General features: G+C 58.4%; 3 protein-coding genes across 12 annotated transcripts in view; 2 read left to right on the forward strand and 1 right to left on the reverse strand.

Annotated features, from left to right (window-relative positions):
• CASKIN2 (CASK interacting protein 2) overlaps window positions 1-7,689 on the reverse strand; it is a 13,947-nt gene extending 6,258 nt beyond the window's left edge. The window contains exons 1-7 of one of the 3 annotated variants that reach the window (XM_059907143.1): window positions 7,500-7,689; window positions 5,802-6,350; window positions 1,714-1,765; window positions 1,086-1,183; window positions 552-697; window positions 354-449; window positions 136-266 (exon numbers count right to left, since the gene is read on the reverse strand). In XM_059907143.1, coding sequence (XP_059763126.1) covers window positions 136-266; window positions 354-449; window positions 552-697; window positions 1,086-1,183; window positions 1,714-1,765; window positions 5,802-5,895 — 617 coding nt within the window. In that variant the 5' untranslated portion in view covers window positions 5,896-6,350; window positions 7,500-7,689. Of the gene's footprint in view, window positions 1-135; window positions 267-353; window positions 450-551; window positions 698-1,085; window positions 1,184-1,713; window positions 1,766-3,968; window positions 3,992-5,801; window positions 6,351-7,499 lie in introns of those variants that run through there. The other 2 variants (XM_059907144.1, XM_059907145.1) reach the window with 2 other exon arrangements.
• Window positions 7,690-8,555: 866 nt separating this feature from the next.
• Window positions 8,556-15,631, forward strand: TSEN54 (tRNA splicing endonuclease subunit 54). Of its 4 annotated transcripts, none has more exons than XM_059907149.1 (11): window positions 8,556-8,651; window positions 8,977-9,141; window positions 9,241-9,304; window positions 9,389-9,472; window positions 9,799-9,897; window positions 10,885-10,937; window positions 12,517-12,618; window positions 12,803-13,446; window positions 14,119-14,179; window positions 14,494-14,610; window positions 15,117-15,631. In XM_059907149.1, the coding sequence occupies exons 4-11, from the start codon at window positions 9,407-9,409 to the stop codon at window positions 15,265-15,267; spliced, it is 1,293 nt and encodes a 430-aa protein (XP_059763132.1). In that variant the 5' UTR covers window positions 8,556-8,651; window positions 8,977-9,141; window positions 9,241-9,304; window positions 9,389-9,406; the 3' UTR covers window positions 15,268-15,631. The 4 variants fall into 4 exon arrangements, with proteins under 4 accessions (XP_059763132.1, XP_059763129.1, XP_059763130.1 ...); XM_059907146.1 differs by lacking the exon at window positions 8,556-8,651 and adding an exon at window positions 8,750-8,833; XM_059907147.1 differs by lacking the exon at window positions 8,556-8,651 and adding an exon at window positions 8,750-8,833 and having other exon boundaries at window positions 14,119-14,172.
• Window positions 15,632-16,632: 1,001 nt separating this feature from the next.
• Window positions 16,633-19,027, forward strand: part of LLGL2 (LLGL scribble cell polarity complex component 2) — a 32,627-nt gene continuing 30,232 nt past the window's right edge. Inside the window, exons 1-2 of one of the 5 annotated variants that reach the window (XM_059906511.1) lie at window positions 16,636-16,814; window positions 17,556-17,642. The gene's annotated coding sequence lies outside the window, so the exon portion shown is untranslated. Of the gene's footprint in view, window positions 16,815-17,555; window positions 17,643-19,027 lie in introns of all 5 variants that reach the window. The other 4 variants (XR_009499352.1, XM_059906510.1, XM_059906514.1 and 1 more) reach the window with 4 other exon arrangements.

Genomic DNA, 19,027 nt, shown 5'->3' on the forward strand with positions numbered 1-19,027 from the left:
AGAGGAAGCCGATTGCTGGGGTCTGGGAGAGAGATCCAGAGCGAGGGTGAAGAGGGCAGCAGGGCAGGGCACTGAGGGGACGTCGCCAGTCCCACCGGAAGAGGATGAGGATGTTGGGGGGGCCCCGGTGGGTACCTGATGACCTCTCTGTGGCCGTTCTTGGCAGCCAAGTGCAGGGGTGTGGTATAGTTGGGGTCACACGGGTCCTTGGCCTCACCCTCCAGCAGTGCCACACATAAGTGGCTGTTCAGTAACAGCTGGGCCACCTGCAGCAACCAGCACTCAGGTAGGGCCTCCTCCTGAGACGCCCCCAGACGCCCAGAACCCAGTACCCCAAGGGCAGCAGGCCCCACCTTGAGCCGTCCAAATTCGCAGGCCAGGTCCAAGGGCGTCTTCTTGGCCTTGTTGACCAGGCACGGGTTGGACTGATGCTGGAGGAGCATTTCTGACTGGGGTGGAGTGAGCCAAGTGAGGGGTCTGGCCTGGCCGGCCCCCCGTGCCAGCCCCCTCTCCCTGCCCCCGCGCCCCTGTAGGCTGGCAGGGTCACGTACCACTTCATAGTGTCCGTACTGGGCAGCCAGGTGCAGCGGGATCTGCCCATCCAGCGAGGCGGCGTTCACGGCCGCAGAGGCCCGCAGTAGCAGCCTCACGGGCTCCAGCCGGCCCTGCCAGGCTGCGTAGTGCAGCGGTCGCATGCCTGCCAGAGGGAAGGGGTTTCTAAAGGAGGTCGAGGGATGGCGTGGGGCCGGCAGAGCCTGGAGCCACCCCAGCTGGAGGGGAGAAGCGAAGCTGGCTTCACCCGGGTTTGCTCAGGGAGAGGTCCAGCTGTCTGGGGCTGAAGCCAGAATCCCACCTTGTCCACCACGGATGACCTGGTGACCTTGTAACGGTGATGTAACCTCAACTTCCTTACCTGGACAATGGGATGTCAGTACCACCCACTACCCCAGAAGGCTGTGAAGACTGAAGAGGTAAAGCATTTGCAAGTTCAGAGAAGCTATGCCAACATCTATTAGCATTGCTACGATGTAGCAGGGGCAAACTCTGAACACAGGGTCTGGGGTACGGGTACACTGGGCTCTCACCATTGCTGTCCTTGATGTCAACGGTGGCCTGAGCCTCCAGCAGCAAGGCTATGAGCTCCAGGCTGCCCCCCAGGGCGGCGTGGTGGAGAGCCGAGAATCTGGTGTGGTGGGACACAAGGTCGGGGGTGTCAGTGAGCGGCCCCCCGCCCCCAAATCCTGGTCTTCCACAGCAGACCCATCCTGGGGGCTGTCAGGGATGAGTTATTTGCCCACTGCACCCCCGGCCCCCCACCCTGCCAGCCCTGCCACGGGAGCCAGAGCAGCCGGGCCGCAGCATGAAAGGGCTCAGTGTCTGTGCTGAGAGGCCTGTTTGTCTGGCCTCCCTCACAGCCGGCCCAGGGGAGGGGGCCGTGGGAGCAGGAGCCCGAGGGCTCCTACCCTCCAGGGAGAAAAGGGAGCCTAGCAGGAATCTGACCCAAGGAGGCCCCTCAGAGAGGCACCAGGGCCCCCTCCCCTCCCTCAGGGATAGCTCCACGGGCAGGCGCGCGGGCAGGGCCCTGAGCTCTCGGCAAACACGCTTCAAGGGCCAAGTTTGAGAAGGGAAGGGACTCTAGGCCCCAGGTCTTTCCACTGCCCCTCCCCCCCCCCCCCCCCCTAGTTTTCAAGAGGGACGGGGGCTCCCGCTCACCCATCAGCATCCTGGTAGTTGACGTTGAGTCTCTTCGTGGAGCCAAGGAGCTCTGGGGGTCAGAGCGGGAGGCATCAGGGCACCCTCGAATGATCCGCCCTTACCCACACCTAACCCAGTGCGCCCTCCCCGCCCACCTCCCGCCTCCAGCTGACCTCTTGGAGTGCAGGAAAGCACCTGCCCCATGGCCCTTTAGCTGTCAGTCCCTATGGCTTCCCACCCTGGCCCATCAGCTGGAGGGCGCCGCTGCAGCAGTGGCCTGGCTTCCCTGGGCCCCCAGCCCCGCTTGTTTATAGGGTCAAAGGGGGCGGAGATGGGGGGGGACTGGCATGCTGTGCCCTCAAAGGACAGTCCCACGAGCGCATGGTTGGCATTCCTGCCTGAATGGGCCAAGGAGTGAGCCTCATTGTCCCACGGGCCAAGGGGGCTGGGAGAGAAAGCAGAGGGCACCAGAAGCTCGAGAGTAGAGGGCGGATGCCAGGGCTGGACTCAAAGGCCACACTGCCCGGCCCTAGGTCATCCCTGAGCGGAGCATAGTGGGGAAGGTGGCGTCACACAGGCCTCACCATGCCCTGGCTCTGCCACATACTAGCGGTGTGATCTTGGACAAGTCACTTGACCTCTCGGGTTGTGTCCTCATCTGTAAAATGGGCTGATCACAGAAGCTGCTCACGGGGGTTGTGAGTACAATGCCTGACCCTTGTGAAAGATGGGAGCTCTCACCATTTAGCACTCCTTACATGTTAGCCATTATTACCAAGAGGCTGTCCTCCAGCGAAAGCTGGTACAGTCCCCCCAGGGCCCCTGTTAGGGGAGTAACTGCTGACTCTGCACCCACAGGCTCCTGGCAGAGAGCTCTGTGCCCCGGGGAGCAAGGGGAGGATGCTGGTTCATCCCCCTCTCGGGGACGGGGACGGGGACGGGGTTCAGACAGGTGTGCTCCACGTGTGAGCCAGGGCGTGGGAGGGGGTGGGCCCTGAGGAGTGTTGCGGAGGGGAAGGAGAGTGCCTGTCACAGGCGGGCCCCTGCCTCCTGCTGGAACCCACCCCTGCCGGGAAGGAGGAGGCCTGGCTCAACCCGGCTGGGCAGGGTGCCAAGCATGCTGGTCCAGGCCTGCCCCCCAGGCCCTGGTGGGCCCCTGAATACCCCAGCAAGACAGGGCCTCATTCCAATAGGGAGGGACCAAGCCTGCAGTGAGGAGCACAGGATGGGGAGGGGGAGACAGCTACACTTAGGGCTGAGCCGAATTACGCTACAGCGAAAAGGTAAATACAGAGTCAAAGAGTGACGGAGGAGGTGAGGGGGTGGGGGCCACAGGAAAGAAACCCAGGCCTCGCAGCCTTCCTGTAGTCCCCTTGGAAAGTCCTTGTCACACAGAACCATTCAGGGCAGTGGAAAGAACAGGGGCCCTAGAAGCAGGAAGTGCGTGATTCAAATTCTTCTCCTTCTTACTGGCTGTGTGACCTTGGCCAGCCCTGGTACCTCTCTGAGCCTCAGTGAAGACAACGAGGTCAAGCAGGGAAGAGGCACAGAAAGTCCCTCCACCTACTGCCAGCCTGGACAGTCTGGGCTGGGGCAGCTCGGCGGTGAGATGCAGCCCCTCCGGGGAGTGGCAGGACAACATGACAGAAGGGACAGGAACAGGGGCAGGGCCAGGCTGGGTGGCTCTGTTCTTTCCAGAACAATGGCCGGAAAGGCGGTGGGGAGAGGCTCAGAGGGACTGAACTGGGGACCTTGGTGGGAGGGTGGAGGGTACTAGGTTCTTGGCAGTGGCTCCCGGCACTTCCCCTGCGGTACAACCTTCTTCCCAGGCCTGGCTCTGCGGGTGGAAGGGTCGCTCCTCCTGATTTAGGCTCGCTCCTCCTGATTTAGGCTCGGGCAGAGGATGTGAGCTCAGCAGGCCGCCCCCAGCCCACTCCATTTCCTCTGGCCAGAGAAGGAGACAGCTCAGAAAAGGGAGCAGGGGAGGGAGGGAGGAAGGGCAGAGGCAAGGCCAGGGCAACTGTAGCCCTCTCCTCCCAGCCACTTGCTCCCTGAAGAGGACCTGGGTAGGCAGGGAAAGCTGACCCCCAGTGACCAGATATCAGATGCAGCAGGCTGAGGGAGCACCTCTCTTTGGACAGCCAGAAAGCTTTAGCCACCGCCCAGAGGGAAAAAAGGGAGCCCTGACACCTCCCTTCCAGCAGTTTCCTTTGCCTTTCTGGGTATGGAGCAGGAGTTTCCAGCCTCCCTTCTCAGAACTGCTTCAGAATCACCTGAAGAACTTTCGGATTTGCAGAGTCCCAGGCTCTCTGTGATGATTCTGTAATTCTGGGAGAGACCAGGGAGTCTGTACTTTCAGAACTATCCCTAGGTAATTCTGATGGGCAGCCGAGTGTGGCAGCACAGGGCAGAGGGCTCAGGCTTGTCTTTGATCTGCCACACGATGGCCGTGTGACCTTGGGCAAATCACTAACCCTCTCTGAGTGTCAGTTTCCTTATCTGTAAAGTGCATGTAGAAGAACCCATCTCCCAGGAAATAGAGGGGATTACAATATTTCATAAACTGTAGGGTCTGCAAAAGTCACCTTGTGATCTCCTTCTTGTCACCAGCTTTCACAGCTTCTCAGAGGACTGGGAGGGGGGACAGGTGGTTCCAGGACCCTATCACTCTGTGCAAGTCCCCTGGGGAGTGGGGGGAAGGATCATCTTCCTCCACAGATGTTTCCCCCCTGGGCACAGGGGACCTTCCTGGAGCCTAGGAGCCTGGCTGCAAGGTTTCTGCCACCAGCCTCCAGCCACTTGCCCTCCCGAGGGCCTCACTTTGAGGTCTGAGGCCCCAGGGCTGTGAGGTCAGCAGCAGCTCAACCAAGGCCCTACTGGGCAGGTTGCCAAAAGCAACACAGAGGTGAGGGGAGGAGGGGCAGTGGCTCCCACCTTGGGGCCTCCAGGGCCCTCCCTGGACCCTCCTTGGCACCTTCCCCCATCGGGCTCACCCTGCATCCACTCCCCCAGGGCACAGAGAGTACCCCTCACGATTCCATCTCTCTACACCCCGGCTGTCCTGCCCTGGTGTGTAAGTGGGGACACTCACACACGTGCACAACTCCCAGGCCCTTAAAATCCTTCCTTCCGGCACCCCACACTCCCAGGTGTGGGTGGGGATAATTGGACATCTTCAGGTAGCCTGGGGGACTCCTTCCTGTGCAAAGGGCCAAGCTGTGTCTTGCGCTAGAGCCCCAGAACTCCAGAAGGACCCTCTCTCCCCCAGCCCGAATCTGGTGGCAGGAGCCATCTCCTGTCCCTCCTGGTCCAGGAACTCAAGGGGACAAGTCCAGTGTCCTCCTGGGACAGTCCAGAGAGCTTGCCCTGAAGCCCAGAGGTCTACTCTCCTTGCAGGGTCTCACTGCAGAGGTACTCAGGAGATGGAAGTCAGGTGTGGCCACCTGTGCACAGAGCTCCCACAACCCTGTCGACTAGAGACCCCAGGCTGCAGAGAGACCTCCAGAAAATTAACTTTGGACACACACCCCCAGGGGACACAGGCAGATAAGTCAGGGGGATGGGGGCAGTTAGATAACGCTGAACTTTGTTTTAAGCAAAATTCTCTTTAAAAAGCTATCTTACAGATATCTCCATCAAGCTGACAAAAACACAGAGATGCTCTGGTTGGACTGGGGGGTGGGCGTGGAGGTTGAGCTCTAGCTATTCAGTCTTTTCCAACTCACTGCCAGAAACCCCACAGCTCCAAAGAACACATCGGAAAAACCACCTGCTAAAGGCATCTCCATGAGGGCAGGACTTTTAGTTTGTCTTGTTCACTGCTGTGGCTCAGTGCTTAGAGCCTGGCACACAGTAGGCACTCAAAAAAATTAGAATGAATGTACTTCAATCCTTTTACTTTACAGGTGAGGAAACTGAGGCCCAGAGAGGTAAAGTGATTTGCCTAAGGGTTCACAGCAAGGGGGACCCAACTTCCTCACCGGCTCTCCCACACAGAGGCACTCCCACCCCAAGCCCCCAGATCAGAGTGACCACCCAGGCCTCTCTCCACAGCCTGGCACTCAGGGGAGGGTCTCAGCTGGATAGTCACCCCATCAAGTACTCACTTGTCTTTGTGGCCTTGACCTTAGCCACCAGTTTCTGCACACCAGTCACATCTCCATTCTTGACAGCGAGGATCAGGTCCTGTTCTCGACCCATCCTGGTCCCTGGGCTGGGCTCTGAGCTCAGGAGTCCAGGGCAGAGGCAGGGAAACGGGTCTAAGCCGAGGTGTCAGGGTGCCATCCCTTGGTCCTCTGGAGGGCCAGGCGTCCAGGGGGAATGTGTCTGGTGTCCCAGGCAGCGGGCTTCTTGTTAGGCGCTGACGGGTACCCCCTCAAGGTGCTTCGTGAGCTGCCGCCACAAGCAGGAAAGCTGATCTCTGAGGGGGCAGAGGCTGTGTGGAAATCTGAACGGATATCAGCTTGCAGCTTCCGACAGCCCAGGGATGGGCCGGGACTGGGGGCGCCAATCTTTCCAACGTGGCTCAGGAGCACTAGCGCCCACGCAGAGAGCAGCCAGCATTCCCTCACACCTCAGTCAGCAGCGGTGGACATGTCTCAGGAGTCTGGAAAAGGTGTGGTCCGCTGAAGGTCTGCTGAAGGCTGGGCCAGAGTCTGTAAGGGTCCCAGAAGCAGGGCTCAGAGAAAGAACAGGACAGGGCTTCCAGGGAGTCCCCCAATCACCCTGGCTGCCCTTCTGAGTCAAGGGAGGGGCTGAGCCACTCAAAAGGCGGAGGGAGCCGCCATGCATGAGAGGAGAATTTGGAAGCGGGGAGGTGGTGTTCTGGGAGGGGGAGGCTGAGTCACTGAGGCCCCAGGGCACCTGGCAGCACCTCAGCCTGGGGCAGGAGGGGCCCTGGCAGCACGACACTGGGGCAGGTCGGGCCAGCAGCCTGTTCTCCACAGCCTGAGGCTCTGACACCCACAGACAACTGGTGGGCCAGGAAGTGGGGCCTGGGAGGGTCAGGCACAGGCAGACGGGCAGGGGTCACTCCCTGTGGAAGGTGCCTGCCCCCAGACTCTTCCCTATCCAAGCTTTGCTGTAATAGCTGGATGCCCTAGCCCCAGGGCTCTTAATGATTTCAGAGGGTGGAATGGGGAGTTAGGGCCCCCCATCTCTGGCGGGGTGTCTGCCTGCAGGACAGGGAAGCTTTACAGCACCTGTTGTTGACCCATCCTCACCCCTTGTGTGGGATGGGGAAGCAGCTGGGCGGAGAACAGAGGTGAGAGCCGGGGCACTGCTGGTAAATGGGGCTGCCTGCCCTCCCAAGCCTGAATCTGAGGCCCAGAGCCCAGACTTCACTTTGGAAAAGCTTACGTCAGTTCCTAGGTGGCCGAGAATTTGTTGCCCGAGTCCTGTGGCATGAGACCTGTGCAGGCCTGGGGCCCTAGCTGGGGTCCTCTTACTCCCCAAAAGTCCCAAGCCCAAACCAGATGGCACTCCAGCTCAAGGCCCGCGGCCGACATTGGGGGAGGGCGCCCCTGGCAGTGCATGGGGTCGGGCTGGCTCCCCCGCCCCCCGGAATGCCAGTCCAGCGCCGCGCAACCCCCCAACCCAGCCCAGCCCAGGCGGACCGGGGAACAAAGCGGCGGGAGGGACCGGGAGGGCCAAGCGCTGGAGGGATTGATGCGGGAAGACGATACAGAGGAGCGAGGAGGACGGAAGGACACGACAGATGAAGGCGCCCGCGGATTCCGCAAGAAAAGTTAGTTTGTGCCCGCCCTCAAGGGTGCTGACCCCCAGATCAGTCCCCGCAGTCTCACCTCTCCCAGCCTCCCCGCCGGGGGTCCGGCAGGTCCTGCTCGGTCCCTGGCACTCTGGACGGTGGCTCCCACTGTCCCCCTTACCCTTTTTCTTCTCCTTCTCCTCCTTTTCCAAGGCCGGCTCGGCGCCTCCCGCAGGAAATCCCGCCCCTCCCCCCTCCCTCCGGCCGGATCGGGAGCGGAGGGACCGTCCCGGCAGCGCAGTCGGACTGTCAGTCAGTGCCTACGGCCCCGCCCCGATCCGCGTCAGGCCACGCCCCCTCTGGTCCGGACCGAGGCCGCTGGCCGGGTCAGCGCATGCGCCCAGGTGAAGCGGCGTGGGTGGGGCCGAGAGTGCGCGCAGCTGCCTCCTGGCTGCGGAGCCCCGGGCGACCCGGGGCTCTAGAGTTCAGACCGAATGGTGAGATGCCCTGTTTGTGACTGGGTGGGACAGAAGACGTGATGTGAAGGGATCTGGGAACCGAGACCCAGGAATCCCACTTGGGAAGCCCCCCTTCCTCTTTGACCCTCGCCCTTCCCGGGACTCCCGCGGCGACCTCCGCCCGCGGCCAGAGTCGCCGACCGACAGCCACTGGTCGGAGCAATGGTGCCACCTAGCGGACCGTGTCGGAACGACCCACGGTGGCGGCGGCGGGGACCCCAGCCTTGAGGAGGTGCTAATGACGGGCTGGGGTGGCGCTTCAGCACCATCGTGGGTCGGACAGCGCCTCCCCCCAACCCGCCCCGGCCCTGGAAACCCGGCTTCCGACCCCCTAGGAAGGGACCCAACGGAAGACCCTGAAGGAACTCCGAACCTCCCTAGACTGCACCTGACAGCCCTCGGTGACCTTCAGTTTGTGAAGCTGGAATTCAGGAACCCAAAGCTCTCCCTTCTCGAAACCCCCTCTTCTAACCTCCCTGTCCAGCCTGGGTGGTGGGGACTAAGCAGCCCAGGGCTGCGGAGGGGAGGGTCACGCATTTGACTCTTCATACTACACTTTTCTAACGCCGGGCTCCTCAAGTTTTACTAGAGAGAAGCCCAGAGGCGGGCTGGGGATAGGAGAGGGGAGCGCCTCCAAATCCAGAAACCTGCAAGCTCTCCGCCCCCGGAATCGAGGCACATGTTTGTGGGCAGCCTCTAGGACCCAGGACACCGAGGAAGGTGGAAAGCAGGTGGGTTGATCCGGAGACCCGAGGAGCAGAAGTAGGATCCCCGGGCGCTAGGGCCGCGCGGAGTTCCGGCGGTGGGCGGGGCGTGGGCGGGGCGCGCTCGCGCGCGCAGCGGCAGACCGCAACCCCATGGAGCCCGAACCCGAGTCAGCCTCCGTGGAGGTGCCTGCCGGGCGCGTGCTCAGGTGCGGCGCGGCCCGGCCCGGGGGAGGCGCCGGGACCGCGGAGTGGGCGCCAGGAAGGGCCCGGGCACCCGGGACGGGGATCCAGGCCTGGGCCGAGCGGCCCCGACTGCGCGGCGCTAACCCCGCGTCCCTTCCTTCCCCAGTGCCCCGGAGCTCTTCGCTGCCCGTTCCAGGTCCCAGAAGCTGCCCCAGCGCTCGCATGGCCCCAAGGACTTCCTCCCCGACGGCTCAGCGGCCCAGGCTGAGCGCCTGCGAGTGTGCCGCGAGGAGCTCTGGCAGCTGCTGGCGGAGGAGCGCGTGGAGCGCCTGTGAGGGGGCCGGGCCGGGGCGGGGGCGAAGCCGGGGCGGGCGGACCCGGTAGACTAATCCGGTAGACTTGAGACGGACCCCTCCCTACTCCTCGCCAGGGGCAGTTTGGTGGCCGCCGAGTGGAGACCGGAAGAAGGCTTCGTGGAGTTGAAGTCTCCTGCGGTGAGCGGTGGGGTTCAGAGACAGGGGACCCGCCTTCTCTGCCCTCCTGGCTCCTTTGTGACATTTGCTCTGGATCCCACGCAGGGTAAATTCTGGCAGACCATGGGCTTCTCAGAGCAGGGCCGGCAGCGGCTTCACCCGGAAGAGGCCTTGTATCTGCTGGAGTGTGTGAGTGGGGTCCTGGGAGAGTGGAGAAGGGGTTGGGACCAAAGAACTGGAAGGACGTTTTTATTGGAGAAAAAGTATATACAACTGAGTATTCAGGGAGCTTTAACCTGATTTCTAGAGCAGGAGACAGGAATACCACGCAGGGAGCAGGCATTCCAGTCGAAGTTAGTGATGCTGCCTCCCTTTCCCCCCTCCCTTCCTGGTTGGCCGTATTCTTGCTGAGATGAGGGGGGCGTAGCAGGCAGATATCTGAGGAGGGAAGTTGCCTCATTGGCTGTGCCACTGCAGGGACGGTTCACAAGCTGAGCTGTTGGCTCCGCTTCCAGGGCTCTATCCAGCTCTTCCACCAAGACCTTCCGCTGTCTATCCAAGAGGCCTACCAGCTGCTGCTGACTGAAGACACCGTGACATTCCTGCAGTACCAGGTATTTGCCACCCTCTCCCGGGAGAGAAGCCACCCATCCACTGAACTAATGAGTATTTATAAGTACCTCCGAGGTGTTAGGTACAGAGCCATGTGCTAAGGCTACAAGACCTGCAAGGGCTCTGTTGTCATGGTGCTTACATCCTAGTGGTGGCACTTGGGTAATATATAAGTAAGCAAGCAAGTGGACGATTGACTTCACAGCTGAGTGCCAGGAAAAAGACAAAGAGGAGGAGGGGCACCAGGCTAGAGACAGAAATGTGGACACCATGATGGCATGGATGGTATTTCAAACCCCACTGGGCTGTACGGAGGTGTGGCCAGAGTAGAGGGCTGTGTCTGAGACCTGGGGCACTCTAACCTGAGGAGGTCAGGGGGAAGATAAGGGACCTGAAGAGGGTCTGGCAATGCAGGGAAAAACCAGGAGAGGTGGCATCACAGACGCCAAGAGAAGGTCTTTCCAGGAAGAAGTGCTTGGCTATGTTGAAAGCTTGAGAGATCAAGCAAGCTGGGGGCATTCCTGCCTACATCTCTCAGATACGGATACAGGGACACAAGGATGAACATGTGGTTCATCCAAAGACCATTCCCCCCATCCCACCCATCTATGGAGGTGCTGCGGGGCGGCCAGGTGTCCACCACGTTCTGCTATCTTGTCTTTATTGTAGTCAGGAGCTTCACTGGTGACAGCTTTGGTATCAGAATATTCTAGGGTGTAGTTTTTTTTTCCTGGTCCATCAATTATCAGCTTTTTGGGATTTGTGTTTAAATTAAGAAACCGCTAAATGTCATTTGTGCCCACAGTAGGGTAAGTGAGAGAGAGGAATTCAGAGACTTGAGACCTTAGTTTGGGGAAAGCGTTTATAATGGAGTATGGTCCTACCAATCCCAGGGTTTGGAATCTGGGGGTGTGGTGAATGGCTTCCGTCTGGAGAAACTATTTGTTTTCAAAAGTGGACGTCTGACCTCTACTTTTTTATCTTTTGAGGTCTTCAGCCACCTGAAGAGACTGGGCTATGTGCTTCGACGATTCCAAGCAAGGTAAATCCCTATCTTATTTCCCTCGAATTTATTCTAGTCCTGGAACCTGGCTCACTGGCCCCAAAGTAGAAAGTGGCCTCTCCTTACCTGGAATCCTTGGGGAACTGCAGCTCTCTGAACAGGCTGGAAGTGCTCTATTGAGAGGCATGTTGGGACAAATCTGGGTCATTTCACCTTATCCTGGGCTATCAGATTGAGCCCCATCTTCAGCCCGTTCACTCCACAGATAACAACTGAGCACCTACAGCTCAGCGTGAGAATGGAGATACAGTACCGAAACAGTGCCTGGCACTTAGTAGGTGTGCAAGCAGATTTGTTAAGTGAAAATATGAATGAAGGACCAAGTGAGGAATTAACAGCTGAGTAGGGTTTCACATTCCTTTTGCTAGGTTAAATGTTCTTTACTTCTGGGGCTTCTGAGGATCACCACCTTAGTAATCCAGCATAGCTAAGAGCCACAGAGACTTTCAGACTCGGGAGGAGAAACCGGTACAGCCTTTGTAGGTTCACAGTATGTCACAGATGCTCTAGAACAAGCACATCCTTTAATTCCTGAAAGTGGAACATATCTTAAGGAAACAGTCCCGGATGTGTGTGTAAGTTCACCTGTGAAACGTGTTTATTCATTCAGTCATTTGTTCAGCAATATTTATTGACTACCTACTGGGTGCCAGGCCCTATGCTGGTTGCTGAGGAATAGCAGAGAGCAAAATCACTGCCCCCACAGAACTTGTATTTAGTGGGGAGCTTACATGAAACACCATCACTTTGCGAAATCAGTGATCCTGGAAACATACTATAAGCCCAACAGGGAAAGCATGGTCACACAGATTAAAGTTTATCCCTTAGAGCAGCGCTATTTGGTAGAACTTTCTGTAGTGATAAAAATGGTCTGTGTCTGTGTTATCCAGTATACGTGGCTTGTTTAACTATGGGACTGAATTTTTAATTTTGTTTAATTTTAATAGATTTAAATTTAACTTAAATAGCCCCTTTTGTCTAGGGCTACCATATTGGACAGGACAGCCTCACAGCCATAAAGAAATCATGGCAGGGAAGAATGAATAATGTCCATAATATACTGTTGAGTGTAAAAACAGACTACACAGTAGTATGTTAGTACAGTGTTACTTTTGAGAGGGAAAAACATGGAGAAAGACAGTATGCGTGTTTGTAAGAAACAATGTTAGAAAGACAGTATGTGTGTTTGTAAGAAACAACGTTACAGTAGTATCTGTGGATTTTATTTTCATTTTTCTTTATTTTCCAAGTTTTCTCGTCCTCCTGATTTTTCTCACTAGGGATTAATTATTTATTGCTGGCTCTGCAGGAGCCCTGGTTTCAGGGAACCTCTGTTCAAAGGTGCCATTGGTGAGCCCCAGAGGCCTGGACAAAGATGCATGGCAGGCCCCTGTGTCTGCCCCCATGTACCCCGTGTGCAGGTCTGCCTGGGGCCTTAGCCCTTGGTTATGGCTCTAGCCCTGGCCCGTGACTTACTCTGAGCCAGTCCCTCACACATTCCGTGGGGAGCACCAGACTGAAGAGGTGGATCTGTCGCCTGCCCCATTCTCACCCACAGCTCCGTCCTGTCCCCTTACGAGAGGCAGCTGAACTTGGATGGCAGTGTCCAGCGCTTGGAGGATCGGAATGGCAAGAGGAAGAGGAGGAGCTCCAGCTCTCAGTAATGCTCCCCACATGGCAACTCCCCAGGGAGAGCTTTGAGGGAGTGCTGGTGTTTGGGCCTTGGAGAATGCCCGGGCTTAAGAGCTGGGCTTGGGCTCAGGGAGGCAGTAGGGCACATGTGGGTCGCGTGCACCTCAGCAGTCAGGAGCAGATGTGCTGCATTTCCTCCCTATGTCCCTCAGGTCCATTAATAAGAAGCCCAAGGTCCTGGAGAACCCCCTGCAGGGGGTGGATGGGACACCCGAGAGCCTGGCAACCTCCAGCCCACCTCCCCGAAACCAGAACAGCCGATGTCCAGAGGAGAAATCCCAGGAGTCAAGCCCCGTAAAGGGCCCCATGGGCCCCTTTCAGCTTCTGGGGTCCCTGGAGCCCTGCCCTCGGCTGGCCAGGGAGGGGGTGCGGTGCAGCCAGGAGAGTGGCAAAATGGAGAACGGGGTCAAGGGGGCTTGCAAGCCACGTTGGAACTTTGAGCAGATCTCCTTCCCCAACATGGCTTCAGATAGCCGCCATACCCTCCTGCTTGCCCCCGCCCCAGAGCTGCTCCCGGCCAACGTGGCAGGGCGGGAGACAGACGCTGAGTCCTGGTGCCAGAAGCTAAACCAGCGGAAGGAGAAGCTCTCCAGGCGGGAACGGGAGCAACAGGCGGAGGCCCAGCACTTCCGGGAGGATGTAAACTCGGATCCCGAGGTGCAGCGCTGCTCCAGCTGGCAGGAGTACAAGCAGCTGCTGCAGAGGCGGCACCTGCAGAAGACCCAGAGCCGCCCCCCACACCTGTGGGACCAGCCTGTCACGCCCTTGCTGAGTCCCGGTCAGGCACACTCCCCAGGTACCCCCTCATCCTGCCAGAGGCCACAAGACTTTGAAAGGGGCATGGATTGACCACAACTGATGGAGGCTTAAGAAAGATGGGGGAGGAGAGAGCTGTCAGTAGAGTGGAACCCACAGGGATAGTCCATTCTGGGAGGCAGCAAAGAGACCCAGGTGGGAAGGTTTAGAAATGGCAAGTCAGTGCCCAGGGAGAGGCGAGGAGGAATGAAAACTACAACCACATCCTTAAAATCATAAACGAGATGCATGTGGAGTGGCTCTGCCACCAACTGGCTGTGGTTCCCTGTTCTCCCACCTCTGTCAGAGGAGACCAAGGGGGTGATATACTGGTCAAATAAAAGGAAAGCTTGTATGCCCTGCATGTTAAGAATAGAGAACTAATAGGCAAGAATTGTGTTAACAAATTCAGAACTACAGTCCTTAATGGGAACATGGTGAGTTGTAAGTAACTAGAGTAGTGTTGTCAGAGCAGTTAAATTTGAACTTCAGTTAAACAACTAATTTTTTTAGTATATGTATATTCCCAAAGTTGCATGGGGCATACCTATACAAAAAAAAAAAAATCTGCTAAATCTGGCAACCCTAAACTAGATGGCAGATTCAGAAATGTCAGGGGGAGTCTGGATGGTTGACTCCCCTCACCAACGCCTTATTTCCACCATCCTTGTAGCCACAGTCCTTCAGCATATCTCTGTGCTGCAGACGACACACCTTGCTGATGGAGGTGCGCGGTGAGTTTCCAGGTAGTGCCTGTCTCCACAGTACTTTGGGTGCCGGCAGGAGTTGGCAGCTGGGATTTTACTCCTGAAGTTGGGCATGAGCTGGGGGAATCATTCTAGGGACCCCTACCCTGGCTAATATTCATGTATATCTAGGGGAGAGGGAGGAGTGAGAGACAAGAGTAGATTTTTCCCCAGGTTCTCAGATAAGGTAGCCGTCCCTCCTTAGTCCCCCTGGAGGAACTGGGGGAGGGAAAGGGTGGTGTGGAAAGAAGAGATGGGGGAGGAGAGCCCCTGTTTCCTAAGGTTTCTCACTCTGTCCTCAGGCTGGTGGAGAAGTCTGCGGGCTTGGAGATCAGCTTTGATGTTTACCAGGCCGACGCCGTGGCCACCTTCCGAAAGAATAACCCTGGCAAGCCCTATGTCCGGATGTGCATTAGTGGGTACGAGACCAGTGAGCAGTACCCCAGGCTGCTGCCAGTTCTCTTGTAAACCAGGTGGACCTCCTCTCCACGCCCCTGGCTAGTTCGTCAGTCCCTGAGAAGAACCAGCGGTCCAGAGAGAGGCCCCATAGCCAGTTAGTGCTACAGGAACCCAGGCTTCCCAATCCTCACCTCTCATTCCTGGCATTTTCGAGTAGTCTCTCTCCTGTGCCACTTTAGTCCCAGGCTCACCCAGCAGAAGGGATGTGAATCAGAGGGATTTCCAGGCTAAGAGTGGTGAGAACCTTACTCTTCCTAGTCCCCTTACCCAACCAGGGCTCTGGGTGTTACTTGGAGAACTTAATCAGAGCCGTGCAGTTTGCAGAAAGGAGAGCCCAGGGGCCAGACTTCTTGTACCCCCAACTCCTGTCTTAAAATTGCCCTTCCCTGGGAGCCTCAGAGGGCTGGGTTCTCAAAGCCTATGGGTGGGCTCTGTTCAGGTCTCAGTCTAACCTTGATTCTTGCAGATTTGATGAGCCAGTCCCAGACCTCTGCACCCTCAAGCGGTTGTCCTACCACAGCGGGGATGTTCCTCTGATCTTTGCCCTGGTGGATCACGGAGACATCTCCTTCTACAGCTTCAGGGACTTCACGCTACCCAGGGATCTGGAGCACTGACCACGCAGCTCTGGCAGGGCCTGGGGTCTGCTCTGAGGGACCCGGACTGTCTACTCTCAGGGACCATCTCAGTTGCCTCCTACACCCAGACTCTGACCTGTAGCTTCAGAGGCTAGTCTGGGCCTTGGCCCTGGGTGTCTGATGCTTGCAGGAGAGGGGAGCTTTGCCCCCCCTACCTGGCTGCTGCAGCGCTTCCATGCCCCAGGCCTGAGATTGCTGCCTTGCAGTAAATCCCCTTGGAACTCAGGACTAGATTTCAGAGACCAGCGAGGCGGGGGCAGAAGAGAGGACTCCGTGCCTTTAAATGAGAGGGTGCCTGCTTCTTGCGATAAAGCCAAAGCCATTAAAAAATAGATCCCTTTTCTGCTGTGGCTGGATATACTGGACGAGTCCTCCCTACCCACCATCCCATTGTCCGTGGAACTGGCCCCCAGGCCCTCACCCCTGCTTTATCCACCCACAGAGAGCGCTGCGTTCTCTGGTGCTAGAGCTAAGAGCAGCCCTCGGGAGGGCAGGAATGCGACCCGACCCTTTCTCGGGGAAGTCACTGACTTCTAGCTAGCTTGGCTTTCAGAAGGGTAGTCTGCGGAGGGAAGATGGCACTCCACTGGTCCTTCCCTGAACGCAGCCAGGTCCGGGTAGAGGGGCGGCCGAGAGGCGACATGTCGGTGTGGCTTGAATCGCAGCCTTCTTGACCTGTGCGGTGGAGCGTGCAGTTCACGCCCAGGCCTCGGGCCTGGCCTCCGCGCCCCTTCTGCTCCTGTCTCTCGTCGTTCCTAATCCCCTCCCTCGTGCTGAAAACTCCGGTCGCTGTTGCTGCCGGTGACTCGGAGGAAGGTCCAGGCTTGGGGGCCGCCCAGAGAGGAGGCGCCTCGGCGACGCCCCAGTTCCCAAACCACCTAGTCCTTGGGTCCCGAGACTTGGCCCCGTGTTCGCCGGTCACCCTCTCTGATTGGGTTGGGCGCTTTCAGGAAGAGCTTGCCGGGCTATGCCCCTCCCTCCGGGGCAGCTCGGGGCCAGGTTGTGGGAGGGACCGCTCCCCGGGCTTAGGAGGTGGCCCGGGGCCACCGCGCGTTCCGGGAACTATTTCCTCCTCCGGGAGGCGGCGGGACACTGGGCGCGGCGTGGCGTCCTGCGTCAGGTGCGCCCAGGTGAGGCCGAGGGCGGGCTGGCAGTGCCTCGTGCATATTCACGCAGGCCTCGGCCCCGCCCCCGCGGTCCACGGAGCCGCGGATTGGCCGGAGCACGGCCCCCGCCCTCCCCGAGGGCGCCCGCGCTGCGCTCGGCCTCTAAGACTTTGCGCTACCGGGGGCGGGGCCAGGCCCGGGGGGCGGGCCGCTGGGGCCCTGCGCTCCGAGTTCCGTGGGCCCGGCCGGCTCACCCTTTATGTAAATAGCGGCGGCTCCGCCCCCTGCTCGCCGCGGCGGAGGTGAGCAGGAAGGAGACGGCCGCCCAGCAGCCCGTGGGCCCGCGGCGGAGCAAGCGGAGCCGGCGGCCGGCGCCGAGGGACGCGGAGGCCTCGGACGGGAGCTGGAGTGGAGTTCCAGGTGAGGTGCGGGCCGGGACCCACCTAGTCGAGCCCGCCCCCTCGGGGCGCCCGCCACTTGGGGCGCCCGCCACTCGGGGCGGGGAGGCAGGGGAGGGCCGGGACCCCTGGCTTCTCCGGGCTGGGCGGGGTGGGCTGCGCGCAGATCCGCTCGCCTCGCTCCGGATCCCGTCGCTCCGCTCGTCTGGGAGAAAGACACCTGTAGAAAGTGCCGCTGGGAACTTTTCTGTGCCTGACCCGCCCGCGATTACAGAATTTGGGTTTCGGGTTTGCACAATAGTGTTGGCTTTGGAGAGCAGGGAAACAGGTGCTTGGCCCGGCTGGGTGCGAGGGTCACTGCGGGCGGAGACGGAGTCCCCGGGTCTCGGGCCCCACGTGTAAGGCGCCTGGCCGGAAAGGCAGGCGACGCGCGTCTCCAGAGTGACCCTCTCTCCGCGAGCGGGGGCCGGAGCGCTTTACGTTGGCGGCTTAGCCCCTGCTCCTGCCATCTGGGCCTTCTCCCTGCCGGCCCTTTGTGCCTCCTAATCCCCGGACACAGGAAGCCCGCGGAAGGGACTTGGGTCTTGGGGCCTTTCTCCGCCTCAGGCGGCTTTGAATACCTTTAGGGGACGTTACGGAGACCCAGTCTCTTTTCCAAGACCACGGGGGTGGGGTTGCGCTGCGGGACGCTGGGACTTGGCAAGAAGTGAAAAATTCCGTCTTGCCAAAGAAAGTGTGCAAAGTTTGCTCTTGGTTTGCTCAGGCTGGACACCGAGCTTTGGCTGTGGGGAGAACTGACTGTAGCCAGGAGAGCTGTGGTGTGGCCCCCAGAGGCTCTCACCTGAGACAGGTGAGCTTTGGGTGAAGTGGGCGGGGCGTAGACTCGGCGCCGTTCCCATGGGGATCCATGTGCCAGATGCAGGGCCTCTTAACCTGGGCTCTAGGGAGCCTCTGCAGAGTTTACAACTCAAGGTCCTGTCAGGTTGCAGAGGGGATTCTGAGCAGGGAGGGGAGGAGTGTGTCAGGGAGACAGGAAACCCCAGATGGGAGGAACCGAGCAGCAGTACAGAAGAGCCCTGGCCCAGCCCAGGGGAAGCCAAGGTCAGAAGTGGCTTCTGAGGAACAGTCTGGGTCTTTGTGAGCTGAAGGATGGGAATGGTCCAACTTCTTTATTTTATGCACAGGGGATTCAGATTTGGTTTTCTTCAACTATCTGCCCACAGTGCTCACTTATGTCAGTGAGGGCTCAAACCCAGCTCTGGGGGCTCTGACCAGTGCTTGCTCCTATTCTCTGAAGTTAGACTGGGCCACTGTCTGTGGGAGCCACTGGGCAGTGTTTCCAAGGTCTGGGGGTCATCCTGCATCCCTACTTTTCCCTGAGGCAATGGAGTATCTCCTTTAGCAGCAGATTAATATAATTTTTAAAAATTTTATTTATTTATTTATTTATTTATTTTTGGCTGCATTGGGTCTTTGTTGCTGTGTGGGGGCTTTCTCTAGTTGCGGCGAGCGGTGGCTACTCTTCCTTACGGTGCGCGGGCTTCTCATTGCAGTGGCTTCTCTTGTTGCGGAGCTCAGGCTATAGGCACGCGGGCTCAGTAGTTGTGGCGCACGGGCTTAGTTGCTCCGCGGCATGTGGGATCTTCCCGGACCAGGGATCGAACCCGTGTCTCCTGCATTGGCAGGTGGATTCTTAACCACTGCGCCACCAGGGAAGTTCCAGATTAATATAATTTTAATAACTTAGTAACTTAGTACTTAGTAGCGCTTTAATGCGCAATAGCATTAAAAGAAAGAAAAAGGTCCTTAATCCCAGGTGACCCCATTGGTTTAAAAAATAAAAAAGGTAATAGGAGCCCACTGGGGCAAATGAAGTGTTTTAGAAAGTGTAAAATGAGACAGGAAAAAACTTCTCCCTCGAGCCTCACAGTCTTTCCTCAGATATAGTGCTCATTAAGTTTTTTAGCGTCTTTCCAGACTCAGGTGTAGTTTTGAATTGTGCCTTGCCGGTTTCTTGCTGGATGACCCTGGCTCTGTCACTTAACCAAACCTCAGCAAGCCTTGTTTTTACAGTTGTTGACGAGAGGATGAAAAATGTCATAAACACGTGTGGCCTGGCACATAGCTGGTGCCAAGTGAGGGTGGGCGGCTTAGCGTCCCCACGAAGCATAAAAAGCGTGGTCACTTGCGGGAATTTGGGCAGATGCCTGGGCCTTTTGGATGTGCCTGACGGGT

This window comes from Balaenoptera ricei, chromosome 20, assembly GCF_028023285.1.
Source record: "Balaenoptera ricei isolate mBalRic1 chromosome 20, mBalRic1.hap2, whole genome shotgun sequence".
Classification (NCBI taxonomy): domain Eukaryota; kingdom Metazoa; phylum Chordata; class Mammalia; order Artiodactyla; family Balaenopteridae; genus Balaenoptera; species Balaenoptera ricei.